Here is a 16,349-nt window from a genome sequence, read left to right as displayed (position 1 = left end):
ACATTATGGGTAATATTATAACTAAGGGGGTATCAGGGTACATTATACAAGGGTAATATAACTGAGGAGGACTCAGTGCTATCCGGGGAGTGGGGACATTATACAGGGGTCCTTAGTTATATTACCCCTGTATAATGTACCATGATACCCTAAGTTATAGGGGTAACCGAATCAGGGACAGGTTGAGCAGGGGCTGGGCGCAAACCAAGCAGGAGGGAGGGCAGGCCATGAGGCGAGGTAGTGGGGGTATAGGGGTACATACTTTTTTTAAAAACTTTTTATTCTTACTTTGTTTTCTTTTCTCTAGGGCCAGGCAGAGTTGGGAAGTTGCAATGCCACAGCAGCCACAGACACAGTCGACTGAGTCCACTCCTGTCTCCTGTCCTCCTCTCCTGACAGTCCAAGCTGGGGCGTGGCCCTAGACAGTGTGGGCACCCGTAGACAGGTCAGGCTCAGACAGCCGCTGGCTCACACTAGTCTAAGAAGAAGTCACAGTGTCACTAGACTAGCTAGCAGAGTGACGCAGCACGCAGGAGCGGAGAGAACATGAAGGCACTCACTGGCAGCAATTTGCAAAGTCTGTGTATACTTTAACTTTAATCACTGTGCGGGCGGCCGGCGCAGCAGCAGCGATTACTAATTAGCGTTAACGATTCAGCGAATCAGCAGGGGGGGCACCTGGGGGGGAGGAATGACCTGAGGGGGGGGGGGGGAATTGCCCCCCCTTGCCCCCCTGTAGCGACGCCACTGTTGACAAGTCACTTTAATGGTCTGAATGGGAAATAAATTCAGTCCTGGACGCTAAGCCCCTTAGATGCCGTGGACAATGCTGATTGCATCATCTCAATGGTTCAAAAGAAGGAGACAGCTTTCTCTGTCACCTCATCTTCCCCTGTCATGTGATCAAGGCATGCCAATAAGTTGCTGTCGCAGTCTGGGGCCCGACAATGGTCTCCAGATCTACCATGCATGAGACGGCTTTTAGGCCCTTCAAGGCACAGGTGTCGGTTTTACACTGACAAGCATACCACACTACGATACAGAAATATTGCAGTGTATTATAGAGGTGATCTGAAGATCAAAGTCCCATAGCAGGACTAAAATTAAGAAGTGAAAAAAGGCTTTAAAAAGGGATTCGAAAAAATTGTGCTATTCCTATAAAAACCCAAAAATATCAAAAACTACATAATTGGCATTGCCATGTTTGTAATGACCCATGTGATAAAATGAACACAAGGTACCATAGAAAACAACAAGTTGCACTACAAAAACAAGCCCTCACACAGCCATACTGACGGGAATCACTGCATTTAAAGACCCATAACAATTTATTTTCTTAATAAGAAAATATACAAAAAAAATATAGTTGGTACTGCTGAGTTGTCATGTAATTTATACCACCTGGTGAATGCCATAATAAAATTCAAACCACAATGTTAGAATTATTGTGGTTTTCCATTCTCCACAAAAAAAAAAAAAAAGTTAACACATTGGATGCACCCCAATCACAGGGATAGAGATCCCGTGTACAGCATTTTAAATGGAAAAGCAGTCTAACGCTACTTTCACACCTGCGTTTAGGTCGGATCCGTCTGGTATGTGCCCAGACGGATCCGCACCTATAATGCAAACGCTTAGATCCGTTCAGAACGGATCCGTTTGCATTACCATGAACAAAAATAAAATAAAAAATGGGGACGGATCCGTTTGAAGTTGACACAGTATGGCTCAATTTTCAAATGGCTCCGTCCCCCATTGACTTTCAATGTAAAGTCAAAACGGATCCGTTTGCATTATCATGAACAAAAAAGTTCATGATAATGCAAACGGATCCGTTTTGACTTTACATTGAAAGTCAATGGGGGACGGAGCCATTTGAAAATTGAGCCATACTGTGTCAACTTCAAACGGATCCGTCCCCATTGACTTCCATTGTAAGTCTGGACGGATCCGTTTGCCTCCGCACGGCCAGGCGGACACCTGAACGCTGCAAGCTGCGTTCAGGTGTCCGCCTGCTGAGCGGAGCGGAGGACAAACGGAGCCAGACTGATGCATTCTGAGCGGATCCGCATCCATTCAGAATGCATTAGGGCTGGACGGATCCGTTCGGGGCCGCTTGTGAGCCCCTTCAAACGGAACTCACAAGCGGAGCCCCGAACGCTAGTGTGAAAGTAACTTGCACGATGCTGCTCCATTCACTCTCTACTGGATTGACAAAAATAGTTGAGTACAATTCTCAGCTATCTCCATCAGTCATAATAGAGACTAAATAAGAAGCAGCACCCAAACCTGACTGCACACCATTAAAGTGGGGGCACAGGACACCTGTTCTCATGATAACTGGGGGTTCCAGTTTTCAGGCCTCCCATGAATACAAGGGGCACAGCCCCTTTAACCGCTTGCCGTCACTGTAACGCCGATAGGCGTCCGGGCGGCAGCGCTCTCAGGTCTCAGCAACGCCTATTGGCGTCATCTCGTGAGACCTGAGATTTCCTGTGAACGCGCGCTCACAGGATCGCACAGTAAATAAGTTGAACTACAGCCTGCCAGCGCTGATCATTGGCTGGCAGGCTGTAGATTTTTTAAATAACCAATGAAATCGGTATGTCAGACGCTATTTTGTAAATAGCGTCTGATATAACTGCTACCTGCTCCTCTGGTGGTCCCTTTTGCTTGGATCGACCACCAGAGGACACAGGCAGCTCTGTAAGTAGCACCAAACACCACACACACACATTACACCCCCCCCCGTCACTTATTAACCCCTTATTAACCCCTGATCACCCCATATTAGACTCCCTGATCACCCCCCTGTCACCCCCCTGCCATTCATCACCCCCCTGTAAGGGTCCCTTATCACCGCCAGTTAGTTAGCCACTTGTTAGGTATTTAGCGCCCAGCCCACCGCACCGCAGTCACTGATTAGTCGCTGATTAGCGTCATCTCTGTTGCTAATCAACACTAGTACTATATAGTATCTGTAAGTGATCAAGACTGATCACAATCAGATCTATATCAGTAGATTAGGGTCACCTTAGGCTGTACAAAAAACGCAGTGTTCGCCCGATCAGGCCTGATCTTGTGCCCACACTTGCGTTCAGTCCGCCCCACCGCAGTGACAGAATTTTTTTCTTCTGATCACTGCAAAAACACCGTAAAATCGCTGCGGCGCTATAAAGATCACTTTTGAGCTTTCTGGATCTTTATTACCGATCGCAGCTTTACTTCGCAAGCACTTCTTTTTACTAGGCAGGTGTGCTCTTTTTCCTGGGTAGTCTCAGAGGAATACCCCCTAAATTTAGTTAGCCCAAAATGTCAAACAAGGGGTATTCCGCTGAAGAGGCCTACAGGATTCTGGCCGTGATGGATGAAAGCGATGGGAACGCCTCACCCGCTGAATCCAGTGGTTCAGAATATGAACCTGTAGACAGCAGTGGCACTCTAACCGCTAGTGAAGATGACGAGGTTGAGGTCCCTGCTATGGTCAGGCGTACCCGACCCCATGTCAGTGTTCTGCATACCCCACGTGATGAGCCTCATTTGCAGAAGAGTGGTGCTAGCACTGATCTTTTTTATGATGCAGCATACACCAGCAGCGCAGCACATCCTGGACCTTCTACCAGCACTGCCGTATTCCCTGGTGAAGTGGCGAGCACCAGAAGGGCAGTTCAAGATGGTACGGTGGCACGTGCAGTAACTCCTCCATCGCAGCCACCACGTTTACAGGCCCGTAGAGCCCTTAGTCTCCCAGAGGTGCTGGCAAACCCAAATTGGCAATGCCCTGCTACCGCCGCACCCATTTTGTCCCCTTTCACCGCTCAGTCTGGAGTTCTCGTGGAGACAGCTCATTTAGGATCAGCCCTCGAGTTTTTTGAGCTGTTCTTCAACGCGGATCTCTATGACTTTGTTGTGGCAGAAACCAACCGCTACGCCACACAGTATATAACCGCCAATCCGGAAAGCTTCTATGTCCAGCCTTTCCGGTGGAAACCAGTCACAGTTTCCGAATTTAAAAAATTTGGGCCTTATCCTCAGCATGGGTCTAACTAAAAAAAATGTATTGAGGTCCTATTGGTCTAAAGACCCAATACATTACATGCCCATGTTCTCTGCTGCTATGTCCAGGGCACGTTTTGAGGGCATCATGCGCTTTATGCATTTTACTGACAATAAAACCTGTCATCCAAGAGGCCACCCTGCTTATGACCGGCTCCACAAAATTCGGCCCCTCATAGACCGTTTGTCATCCAGGTTTGCAGATGTGTATACCCCCAATCAGAACATCTGCATAGACGAGTCCCTTGTACATTTTACCGGGCGCCTTGGCATCAAACAGTACATCCCCAGCAAGCGCGCCCGGTATGGGGTCAAACTGTATAAGCTCTGTGAAAGGGCCACAGGCTATACATATCGTTTTAGGGTCTATGAGGGAAAAGACTCAAAACTGGAGCCGGTCGGATGCCCTGACTACCTGGGGAGCAGTGGCAAGATTGTCTGGGATTTGGTGTCACCCTTACTCCACAAGGGGTACCACTTATACGTGGACAATTTTTACACAAGCATGGCCCTCTTTCGGCACTTACATATAGTCGGAATTCAATGCTGTGGCACCGCGCGACCTAGTCGCCGGGGCTTCCCCCAACGGCTCGTTAATACCCGACTTGCACGGGGGGAGAGGGCTGCCTTGTGTGACCAAGAACTGCTCGCGGTGAAGTGGAGGGACGTTTACCTTCTGTCCACCATTCACGCAGACACGACTGTCCAAATTGAAAGGGCAACTGGAGTCATTGAGAAACCCCTCTCTGTCCACGACTATAACCTTCACATGGGAGGGGTGGACTTCAATGACCAGATGTTGGCTCCCTATTTAGTGTCCCGCCGCACCAGACGCTGGTATAAGAAGGTGTCTGTTTATTTAATTCAATTGGCTGTCTATAATAGTTTTGTTCTCTACAGTAAGGCTGGGAGAACGGGATCCTTCCTAAAATTCCAGAAAGAGATCATTTCGGAACTCCTGTATCCAGGAGGGTCCGTGCCCCAAGTCCCTGATGTAGTTAGCCGGCTACATGACAGACACTTCCCGAGTGTCTATCCTGGTACCCCAACTCAGCGTTCCCCAAGAAAAAGATGTGTCTGTAGCAGGGCTGGAATAAGGCGTGACACCACCGTTTTTTGTCCTGACTGTCCTGACCAGCCTGCCCTATGCATAGGGGAGTGTTTCCGCAAGTACCACACACAGGTACACTATTAGTGTAGGGATCGCGTGACACAGGACAGGCACACAGGGGTCTTAGGGCCTTTCACACAGTGCTGCTACAAACCTCTCCTTTCACCTGGGACAAAGTGCATAATGTACTTCGCCACATCTCTGGGGGATTTGCGCTTTGCACATTGTCCCATGGAGAAGGAGAGGTTTGTCCTCTAAAGGTAAAAAAAAAAAAAATCACAGGTAAGGAAAAAAGTTAATGTTCTGTTTAAAATGTTATATAAAGTTTATAAAAGTTAATGTTAATAAATTTATTGCGTTGCTGCCTGTTTTTTTTTTTTTTTTAGCTTCTAGGTGGACCAAGCGATCAACCAGCTGCAGCACTGATGTGCATTCTGACAGAAGCATTGCGCTGCTGTCAGATTACACAAAGTCGGTGTATGCGGTGCTGCAAGACGAGATTTCTCCTCTGCAGGCCATCGATTGATGTGAATGGAGAAATCGGGTTTGCCAGGGCATACGAGCTGAAGTGGGTTTGGATGTTGGGCGGAGCTCCTATGTCCTGGCAGACGCCTTTCCCCTCTTTTTTTTTTATTGCACATTTTTTGGCAGAGATTTTTTCATCCACATTGATCGATGCGAATGAAGAAATCTGTGCCGTTCATTTTTTCTTTCAGCCCAGAGGCTGAACGGAAAAAAATAATCTCATTACCTGTATGCTCAATATAAGGAGAATAGCAGAAACTCCTAATGCTGGCCATACATGTAATGATTGTGGAGACCCTCAAATGCCAGGGCAGTACAAACACCCCACAAATGACCCCATTTTGAGAAAAAAATAAAAATAATCAATTTCCGCTAACTTGTGCCAAAAAAAAAAACTTCTATGAACTCGCCATGCCCCTCACGGAATACCTTGGGGTGTCTTCTTTCCAGAATGGGGTCACATGGGGGGTATTTATACTGCCCTGGCATTTTAGGGGCCCTAAAGTGTGAGAAGAAGTCTGGAATCCAAATGTCTAAAAATGCCCTCCTAAAAGGTACTCATTGGAATTTGGGCCCCTTTGCGCACCTAGGCTGCAAAAAAGTGTCACAATGTGGTATCGCCATACTCAAGAGAAGTAGGGCAATGTGTTTTGGGGTGTCTTTTCACACATACCCATCCTGTGTGTGAGAAATATCTCTGTAAATGACAACTTTTTAAAAAAAATTATACAAAGTTGTCAATTTACAGAGATATTTCACTCACCCAGCATGGGTATATGTAAAAATACACCCCAAAACACATTGCCCTATTTCTTCTGAGTACGGCGATTCCACATGTGTGACACTTTTTTGCAGCCTAGGTGGGCAAAGGGGCCGAAAGTCCAACGAGTACCTTTAGGCTTTACAGGGTTGCTCACAGTATAGCCCTGCCCAAAATGCCAGAACAGTAAACACACCCCACAAATGACCCCATTTCGGAAAGTGGACACCCCAAGGTATTCACTGAGGGGCATAGTGAGTCTGTGGGAGATTTTTATTTTTTTTGCCAGAAGTTAGCAGGAATGGAAACTTAATTATTATTTTTTTTCCTCAGAAAGTGTCATTTTCCGCTAACTTGTGAATTTTTTTTTAATCATACATAAACTCACCATGCCCCTCCGCGAATACTTTGGGGTGTCTTCTTTCTAAAATAGAGTCATTTGGGGGGTATTTATACTATCCTGGCATTCTAGCACCTCAAGAAACATGACAGGTGCTCAGAAAGTCAGAGCTGCTTCAAAATGCGGAAATTCACATTTTTGTACCATAGTTTGTAAACGCTATAACTTTTGCGCAAACCAATAAATATACACTTATTGGATTTTTTTTTATAAGACATGTAGCACAATACATTCTGACACAAACTTGTATAGAAATGTAATTATATTTGAACAATTTAACCAGAGAAAGTTAAAAATACACTTTTTAGAAAATTGCGGTCTATTTTGATTAATATCAGAAAAACGAAAAATGTCAGCAGCAATCAAATACGACCAAAAGAAAGCTGTATTTGTGAGAAGAAAAGTAGGCAAAATTAATTTGGGTGCCAAGTTGCATGACCGAGCAATAAACCGTTAAAGTTGTGAAGTGCCGATTTGTAAAAAAGGGCCTGGTCACTAGGGGGGTATAAACCTGTGGTCCTTAAGTGGTTAAATAAAATCAGTGAGTTACTAAACTCACTATAAATAATTCCAAGCAAATTCCAAGCTAAAACAAATCAGATTTTTCTCCTTTTCCCTTCAATAACTTATAGTCTTCCATTTTCCTAATTACAGTACTAAAAATGACCGCTAGGAGGTGCTGAAATATCTTTATATGAATGTACAATAAAAAGCCTGAAAAACCTACAGTATATGATGTAAAATACTTTTACGCAAAAAAAAAAGTAAAAGTGTGATTGCGTCTTTGGCTATGAGCTGTTGGAGCAGAGGCCCCATTGCCAGTTCAGGTTTGGGATCGGTGTTGTGTAGATTGTATTATTTTCCCTTATAACATGGTTATAAGGGAAAATAATAGCATTCTTAAAGGGATTCTGTCATCAGATTTTACCCCGATAACCTAAAGATATCCTCATGTCCGGACTAATAAGAAGAATCTTAAGCTGGCCTTATTAAACCTCACTGTAGCTCTATTTGTCCAAAAAACTGGTTTTTATAACCTGCCAATCACTTACTTAAGGTGCCCAAGGGGAGGTCCGTTAATACAGGGTGCCCGGCCGCACCCTTCGCCATCCGGTGCCCAGCGCCGCCTTCCGTCTTCATCGCCGCCTTCCCTGTCTTCAGCGCCGCCTTCTACAGCTCAGCACCGCCTCCGCAATCCTCCCGTCCCTCTGCCAGATCCCGCGCCTGCGCACTAAGCTCAGCCAATCTGCAGGTCATATTAGAGTTGAGCGAAGTGCGCATCAGGCCGGCACATGCGCACTTCGCTCAATGAAGCCGCTGCCAGGAGTCCGCACAGGCGCATCAGGCCGAGCCTAGTGCGCAGGCGCGGGATCTGGCAAAGGGACAGGAGGATTGCGGATGCGGTGCTGAGTTGTAGAAGGCGGCGCTGAAGACAGGGAAGGTGGCGATAAAGACGGAAGGCGGCGCTGGGCACCGGACTGCGAGGGGTGCGGCCAGGCACCCTGTATTAACGGACCTCCCCTTGGGCACCTTAAGTAAGTGATTGGCAGGTTATAAAAACCAGTTTTTTGGACAAATAGAGCTACAGTGAGGTTTAATAAGGCCAGCTTAGGATTCTTCTTATTAGTCCGGACATGAGGATATCTTTAGGTTATAGGGGTAAAATCTCATGACAGAATCCCTTTAATACAGAATGCATAGTACAATAGTTATATGCAGTTATATGTTCTAAAGCACTTTTTGGCGTGTATTAGTGGCACAAAAAAAGTATTTGCTGTTGTGTGGTGAAGTGAGAAAATTACAGACTTTTTGGGGGGTCTTTTAATTTCCTTTTTATTTATTTATTTGATCTAACAGTAAGTCAGACAGAGAAGTGCCAGGCCCTGCACAGAGGAGGGGCAGAGGCCTTAATGTTTCTGGTGCAGGCACAGGTCGCCGCAGAGTAAGGGGCCGTGGCAGCAGGAGTCGCAGCAAGAGGCCTGATCTCCCGGTGTCATCTAGCGGTCGTGTCTTGACCAGGAACCCAGCGGTTCTTGAATGGTTGACTCAGTCATCTCTGTTTTGGATCCACTCCTGTTTTTTTTGGTATTAGCAATACTGATGATTACTGACCAAATGCTGAACGAGTGAAGGCAGATAGGATTCGTTTTCTGGGGGTTATTCTTCTGACGGATCAGAGGACGGGCAAAATAATCAGTGACGTCAACACAAACTTACTGCTGACACCCTCTCCACTCTATTGGGGGGCTCCATTTGTATAAGCATTTAATAGAACAGGTTCTGTAGACATCTATGTGGAATCAGCTGACTACGGTGTAAAAGGAGTGCACTTATTCTTGGCGCTAACATCGACCTGTAAGGCTGAGTTCATACTTGAGTTATTCGGTCAGTTTAGGCCCCGTGACTGCCCTAATAAGTGAATTGTGCAGTGATTCTAAAAGTGACGCCTGTCATCTGCATGTCATACTGACTCACAGTATTATTTCACTACCACAGCAGACTCCCTATGCGTGTTACTGCAAGGCACAGTGTTCTACACCACTATAAAGGCTCTCTGCAGCCAGGAAATAGACATTTTTTTTGCTCATCTCTAATTCTTATCGATATTAGATGATGTGGAAAAGGAAAAAAAACTGATGGCAGAAGAAGGGCTCCCACCTCTAGGACACGATAGTTCTAGGGTCGGAAAAGTGGGTAAGCCAGAATATTGTGTTTCAACCTAACCAGCCATTTCCAGCAACAACCCCTGTTTAAAGGTGCCCTTAACAACGAAGAAGGATTATACAGTGCGGTCTTTAATAAATGAAAGGCAGCTGTGGGCTAATTGGCCGTGCAGTTCTTTAATACAGCATGGCCGCAACCCACCCGCAGCACGGCCGCTCCGTGTGGACATACCCTAAGGCAGAGTGGCCTGGGTATACCTGATTTATAGTGATTAGTGGCAAATTAATTCAGAACAAAACAAATTTCTTGGCTAACTTCGGCGAAGTTGTCGAATCAAATTTTTCAAAACTTCGCTCATCTCTAATCAGGACATTCACTGATAAACTAGACACATTGCCTTGTAGGGCTAGCTCAGCTGAATGTAATGATAACTTTACCTTAGTGATCTGTTGCTTCATTATGGAGAAAAAGTAATCTTAATCCATATGTAAATGAGCAGTTAAGTGCGATGAGGGAGGGCCCAAGCTACTCTGTCCACCATTGCTCCTTTTGCTTCCTCTGCCAGCCCCTCCCTCTACTTGATTGACAGGGCCAGGCTCCTGCATAGTCATCTCTCCTGGATTAGTAGAACTACAGGTAACAGCACTCTGCTAGTCAAATGCACAAAGATATAAGCAAACACTGAAAGAATAATTGCTTGGTGGTCATACTTACTGCAAATGCAGCTAGAAGCTCTTTGCGAATATAATTGATCAAAAATATTTCGGGCCCATCTACCAGTCGACAAGGTAGCTTCTAATCAGATGGGTCCTACTCTAACATGCCTCTCCTGGGCTTACAGCCTACAATCTGGGCAAAGTAGTACCAAGCTGTATCCTACGCATGCCTCTCCCAGGCTGTGAGCCTGCAGTATGGGCTGAGTAAAATACAGCTGTACAAGCTATCTGAATAAAAGCACATGGTAAAAGGGCTGGTGGTGCACGGTTCAATCTCACCACCAGGGGGAGCCACCCTGGGAGAGGCATGCGTAGGATACAGCTTGGTACTACTTTGCCCAGATTGTAGGCTGTAAGCCCAGGAGAGGCATCTTAGAGTAGGACCCATCTGATTAGAAGCTACCTTGTCGACTGGTAGATGGGCCCGAAATATTTTTAATTAATTATATTCGCAAAGAGCTTCTAGCTGCATTTGCAGTAAGTATGACCACCAAGCAATTATTCTTTCAGTGTTTGCTTATATCTTTGTGCAATTGACTAGCAGAGTGCTGTTACCTCTAGTTCTACTAATCCAAGTGTGTTTCAGCCAAGGTAGCGTGCACCTGCGTTCTCATATTCACTTATTGTGGAGGTGCTGGTTTGTTAATTTTTTCCCCATAGTCATCTCTCCTGTCCCTGTCAAGGAGCTTAAATCCCTCCTCATACTGTCTAATATAACAAATGGGTGCAAGCAGCAAATAGTACCGATTCACTAAACAAAATCACTTTTCTTCTTGAAAACTGCTTGGGGACATGTCAATGCTGAGGCTAGGGATGAGCAAATCAACTTCGGATGAAACATTCGAAGTCGATAAGCATAAAGCTTAGAATGTATTGACTCCGATGAGTAATAACTTCATAAAAAAGATTTTTACCGTAAAAAAAACATTTCCCGAACTTGGGTTCGGTTCCAAGGTACCACTTGGCTCAGTACAGTATTGAAACAAAGTTTTATGCGAATCTACTTCGGATGTTTCATCCAAAGTCGATTCGCTCATCCGTAGCTGAGGCCCATGACTGGCGCATGTGACCCCCAGAAGTAAACAAGCCAGAGACCTGAAGAACCTGAAGATGGGTGCTGGATGGAGCAGTGGGGCACAGGTGAGTATAATTATTTCCTTACATAAAGGGGGCTGAATCCTGGAATACCTGCCTGGTCATTAAGGGGGTTAAAGAAAAAGGTTGTGGAAATGTTCATAGCACTGCTTCTATGTACCTTATTTTTGCCTGTTGTTACTCTGTCCATTATTGTCAAGTCAAATGAGAAAAATTGCTTTAAAGTCATGAGAGATAAAATGTGAAGTTTCGGAGTGCCTTCAAACATGGCAAATTTTGTTGCAGAAATTTTTGAAACTAAAATCTTCTCTTAGTCCAAAGTCCAAATAGAATTATTCCAGTAAGGCCTCATGCACACGACCGTTGTGTGCATCCGTAGCCGTTGTGCCGTTTTCAGTTTTTTTTTGGCGGACCTATTGACTTTCAATGGGTCCGTGGAAAAATCGGATAAAAAACCGTTTAGCAGCCGCATCCGTGATCCGTGTTTCCTGTCCATCAAAAAAATATGACCTGTCCTATTTTTTTGACGGACAACGGTTCACGGACCCATTCAAGTCAATGAAAGAACACGGATGCACACAAGATTGGCATCCGCGTCCGTGATCCGTGGCCGTAGGTTACTTTCATACAGACGGATCCGAAGATCCGTCTGCATAAAAGCTTTTTCAGTATATTCTAACACAGAGGCGTTCCCCTAGTGATGGGGACGCTTCTAGTTAGAATATACTACGAACTGTGTACATGACTGCCCCCTGCTGCCTGGCAGCACCCGATCTCTTACAGGGGGCTGTGATCCGCACAATTAACCCCTCAGGTGCTGCACCTGAGGGGTTAATTGTGCATATCATAGCCCCCTATAAGAGATCAGGGGCTGCCAGGCAGCAGGGGGCAGACCACCCTCCCTCCCCAGTTTGAATATCATTGGTGGCCAGTGTGCGCCCCACCCCCCCTCCCTCCCTCTATTGTATCATCATTGGTGGCACAGTGTGCGGCCTTCCCCGGCCCCCCCTCTATTGTATTAATATCATTGGTGGCCAGTGTGCGGCCTCTCCCGGCCCCCCCTCCCTCTATTGTAATATCATTGGTGGCCAGTGTGCGGCCTCCGTCGGCCCCCCCCTTCCCTTTATTGTAATATCATTGGTGGCCAGCGTGCGGCCCCCCCTCCCTCTATTGTAATATCATTGGTGGCCAGTGTGCGGCCCCCCCTCTATTGTATTAATATCATTGGTGGCCAGTGTGCGGCCTCCCCTCTCCCCCCCCCGATCATTGGTGGCAGCGGAGAGTTCCGATCGGAGTCCCAGTTTATTCGATGGGGCTCCGATCGGTAACAATGGCAACCAGGACGCTACTGCAGGCCTTGTTGCCATGGTTACTTAGCAATATTACAATATTAGAAGCATCATACTTACCTGCTGTGCTGTCTGTGACCGGCCGGGAGCTCCTCCTACTGGTAAGTGACAGATCATTAAGCAATGCGCCGCACAGACCTGTCACTTACCAGTAGAAGGAGCTCCCGGCCGGTCACAGACAGCGCAGCAGGTAAGTATGATGCTTCTAATATTGTAATATTGCTAAGTAACCATGGCAACCAGGCCTGCAGTAGCGTCCTGGTTGCCATGGTTACCGATCGGAGCCCCAGCGATTAAACTGGGACTCTGATCGGAACTCTCTGCTGCCACCAATAATCGGGCAGGGGGGGGGGGGAGGGGAGGCCGCACACTGGCCACCAATGATATTACAATAGAGGGAGGGGGGGAGGCGACGGAGGCCGCACACTGGCCACCAATGATATTACAATAGAGGGAGGGGGGGAGGCGACGGAGGCCGCACACTGGCCACCAATGATATTACAATAAAGGGAGGAAGGGGGGGCCGACGGAGGCCGCACACTGGCCACCAATGATATTACAATAAAGGGAGGGAGGGGGGGCCGACGGAGGCCGCACACTGGCCACCAATTATATTACAATAGAGGGGGGCCCTGGGGGGGCCGCACACTGGCCACCAATGATATTCAAACTGGGGAGGGAGGGGGATCTGCCCCCTGCTGCCTGGCAGCCCCTGATCTCTTACAGGGGGCTATGATACGCACAATTAACCCCTTCAGGTGTGGCACCTGAAGGGTTAATTGTGCTGATCACAGCGCCCTGTAAAAGATCGGGTGCTGCCAGGCAGCAGGGGGCAGTCATGTACACAGTTCGTAGTATATTCTAACTAGAAGCGTCCCCATCACTATGGGAACGCCTCTGTGTTAGAATATACTGTCGGATCTGAGTTTCACGATGTAACTCAAATCCGATGGTATATTCTAACATAGAAGCGTTCCCATGGTGATGGGGACGCTTTAAGTTAAAATTTACCATCGGATTGGAGAAAACTCTGATCCTATGGTATATTAACTCCTGATTTTACATTGAAAGTCAATGGGGGACGGATCCGTTTGCAATTGCACCATATTGTGTCAACGTCAAACGGATCCGTCCCCATTGACTTGCATTTTAAGTCAGGACAGATCCGTTTGGCTCCGCACGGCCAGGCGGATACCAAAACGACTTTTTTTTCATGTCCGTGGATCCTCCAAAAATCAAGGATGACCCACGGACGAAAAAACGGTCACGGATCACGGAAAAACGGTCGTGTGCATGAGGCCTAATGTGATGAAGCAGAAGCTTCCAAGAATTCCAACTGCAGTGGATTGCATGTGTTGAAATAATATATGCAATCCACGAATATGAGGTACTAAGCAAATACATTTTGATCTTTTGATGGTGGCGAAGAACTGAGGATCTAATAATGACTGCTACTAACAGAGCTTGTGAACAATGAACACATGACGCCTGTGGATTTAGGGAAGAAGGGATGCAAATGAGCTCTTAACAAACTCTGCTTCTGATGCCACTACCTGTAGATGTAAGGTACCGATAAGTCAATGTTTGTGACAATTTCATTACATTTATTGATTTAATTATCTGTTTCTATTCTTTCTTCATTGAAAACCAGATTCACACCAGAAAACCATCAAGACAACTGGACTTCTGTATGATAATGCTGGAGGTGAGTGATCATATTGGCCAACAAATTGTCGTATTAAGATTCATTAATGTTCTATCCATAGTTCTATAAGGTCACCTGAATAAGCAGTTAACTTGTCATGTCTTCTTAGCACCTAAAGGATACCAATTCTGAAGCCCAAAATAATTCCTACTGGAAGAACCCAGACCAAGTGATAAGAACAAGGCCCGGAAAGCAAGAGCCACCATTGTAAGAGATGTGAAGTGCTAGATCAAGACAATGAATGTGAAGAAGTCAGTAAAGAGGAAGAATAGGAAAAGAAAAAATAAATTGTGGACTAAGACATTGAAGACCCCAAAGAGACACAAGGAGGAGGGAGAATAGAGGACTTTGATATTGCCAAGTGGAATTTAGTATCACACATTAATGGGGTTCAGGAATATATACAAATAAATCATTGGAAACTTTCCAGAATAAATAAAGTCATAAATACCTTTAGTTAGAGACCATTTTTCTAAGGGGGATACTCACACTTTCAGCCTGACAGAGTTTGAAGGCACAGGCCCCGGCGGCAGCATCATCAGCTCCTCAGGTATTCCACAATCAGTTGACTAGCCTACCCTGTCTGACTGGTTTGTCCTGTGTGCATACAGCCAACAGCTATCTCTTCCAACTCCACACTCATTTAGTCAGTATTCATAAAGTTCACACATTTCCTTATTTATTAATTACACTACCAAAATGTAGCTAATTTTACCAAATTATTTCCCCTCCCCATTACTTCCTTGCAGACAGTTTTAATAAATCTCCCAGGTTGTAGTGTTAGGCTACTTTCACACTGCTGTTCAGAGCGGGTCCGTCTGATGTCTGCACAGACGGATCCGCTCCTATAATGCAGATGTTTGTATCCGTTCAGAACGGATCCGTCTGCATTATAGTTTGTAAAATAAACTAAGTCTGAAAGTAGCCTGAACGGATCCGTCCAGACTTTACATTGAAAGTCAATGGGGGACGGATCCGTTTGAAGATTGAGCCATATAGTGTCATCTTCAAACGGATCCGTCCCCATTGACTAAGGGGTTGTGCAGCGGGTTTATACTGATCATCAATATCAGATTGAGGGGGGTCCGACTCCCAGCTTGTGTGAGTGCCGCTTCCTTTTCAAGATTACACTGCTCGTCGTCTCGCTTGTAGAGACAGCACAGAGTTAATTACAGCTGCTCGTCTCATTCACTTGAACTGGATCAGCACTTGTAGTTACACTGCGGGACCGCTGCAAGCAAGACAACTCGCAGGTAGAGGAAACAGCGCTCACATCAGCGCCACCTCCTCTTCAAACAACTGATCTGCGGGGTGCCAAGATATTGATGACCTATTCTGTGGATAGGTCAGGAGTATAAACCAGCTGCTCAATCCCTTCAAGCAATCCAAATACAACACAACATACAGTAGAATACCTACCATAATGCCCGCAAAACAGATCCCTTGGAAATACCAGACATAATTGGTCAGCTGATTGTTGGCAGCATAAGTGTTATCCCCATTAGGAAAGTACAGCAGGATATTCACCGCAATACTCCATACAGCCAGGGGAATAAGAGCAAGAATAGAATATTCTGAGCAATTCTTCAGAAACATCTTTAGACGGCAGCTAACTTCTTGAGAGCTTGTATAGAAAATCACTATGGGATCTGTAAGTGGTTCAGTGTGGACAGAGCTGCAGCTGAACTGGCCGGTTGCTGGGATATCAGCAAACAATACACACACTTGTTTCAGTACGTCTGCCGGGCTAAAGACTGCTAGATGAAATGGCAACTTTGCTGAAATGTTTATTTCTAGGGTGGGTTCAGCAATCATGCAGTTTTCAAAGATTTGCCTAAAAAAACCTGTACAAAACTCCACCTGAGGCTACTTTCACAATAGTGTTAAAGCAATCAAGCAGGCTGTTCTGGCAGGGGACATGTGGTTTAGATTAATTTATTTATTAATTTAATCAAAGATTGGAGTGTG

General features: G+C 45.9%; 1 protein-coding gene across 1 annotated transcript in view; it reads right to left on the bottom strand.

Moving 5' to 3' along the window:
• TM4SF18 (transmembrane 4 L six family member 18) overlaps positions 1-16,002 on the bottom strand; it is a 35,863-nt gene extending 19,861 nt beyond the window's left edge. The window contains exon 1 of the mRNA XM_040431026.1: positions 15,801-16,002. Within this exon, the coding sequence (XP_040286960.1) occupies positions 15,801-15,977 (177 nt within the window). The 5' untranslated portion in view covers positions 15,978-16,002. The remainder of the gene's footprint in view (positions 1-15,800) is intronic.
• Positions 16,003-16,349: the final 347 nt, after the last annotated feature.

This window comes from Bufo bufo, chromosome 4 (assembly GCF_905171765.1).
Source record: "Bufo bufo chromosome 4, aBufBuf1.1, whole genome shotgun sequence".
NCBI lineage: Eukaryota > Metazoa > Chordata > Amphibia > Anura > Bufonidae > Bufo > Bufo bufo.
Note: the sequence above shows the minus strand (reverse complement) of the source record. Positions and strands in the feature narration are given on the sequence as shown.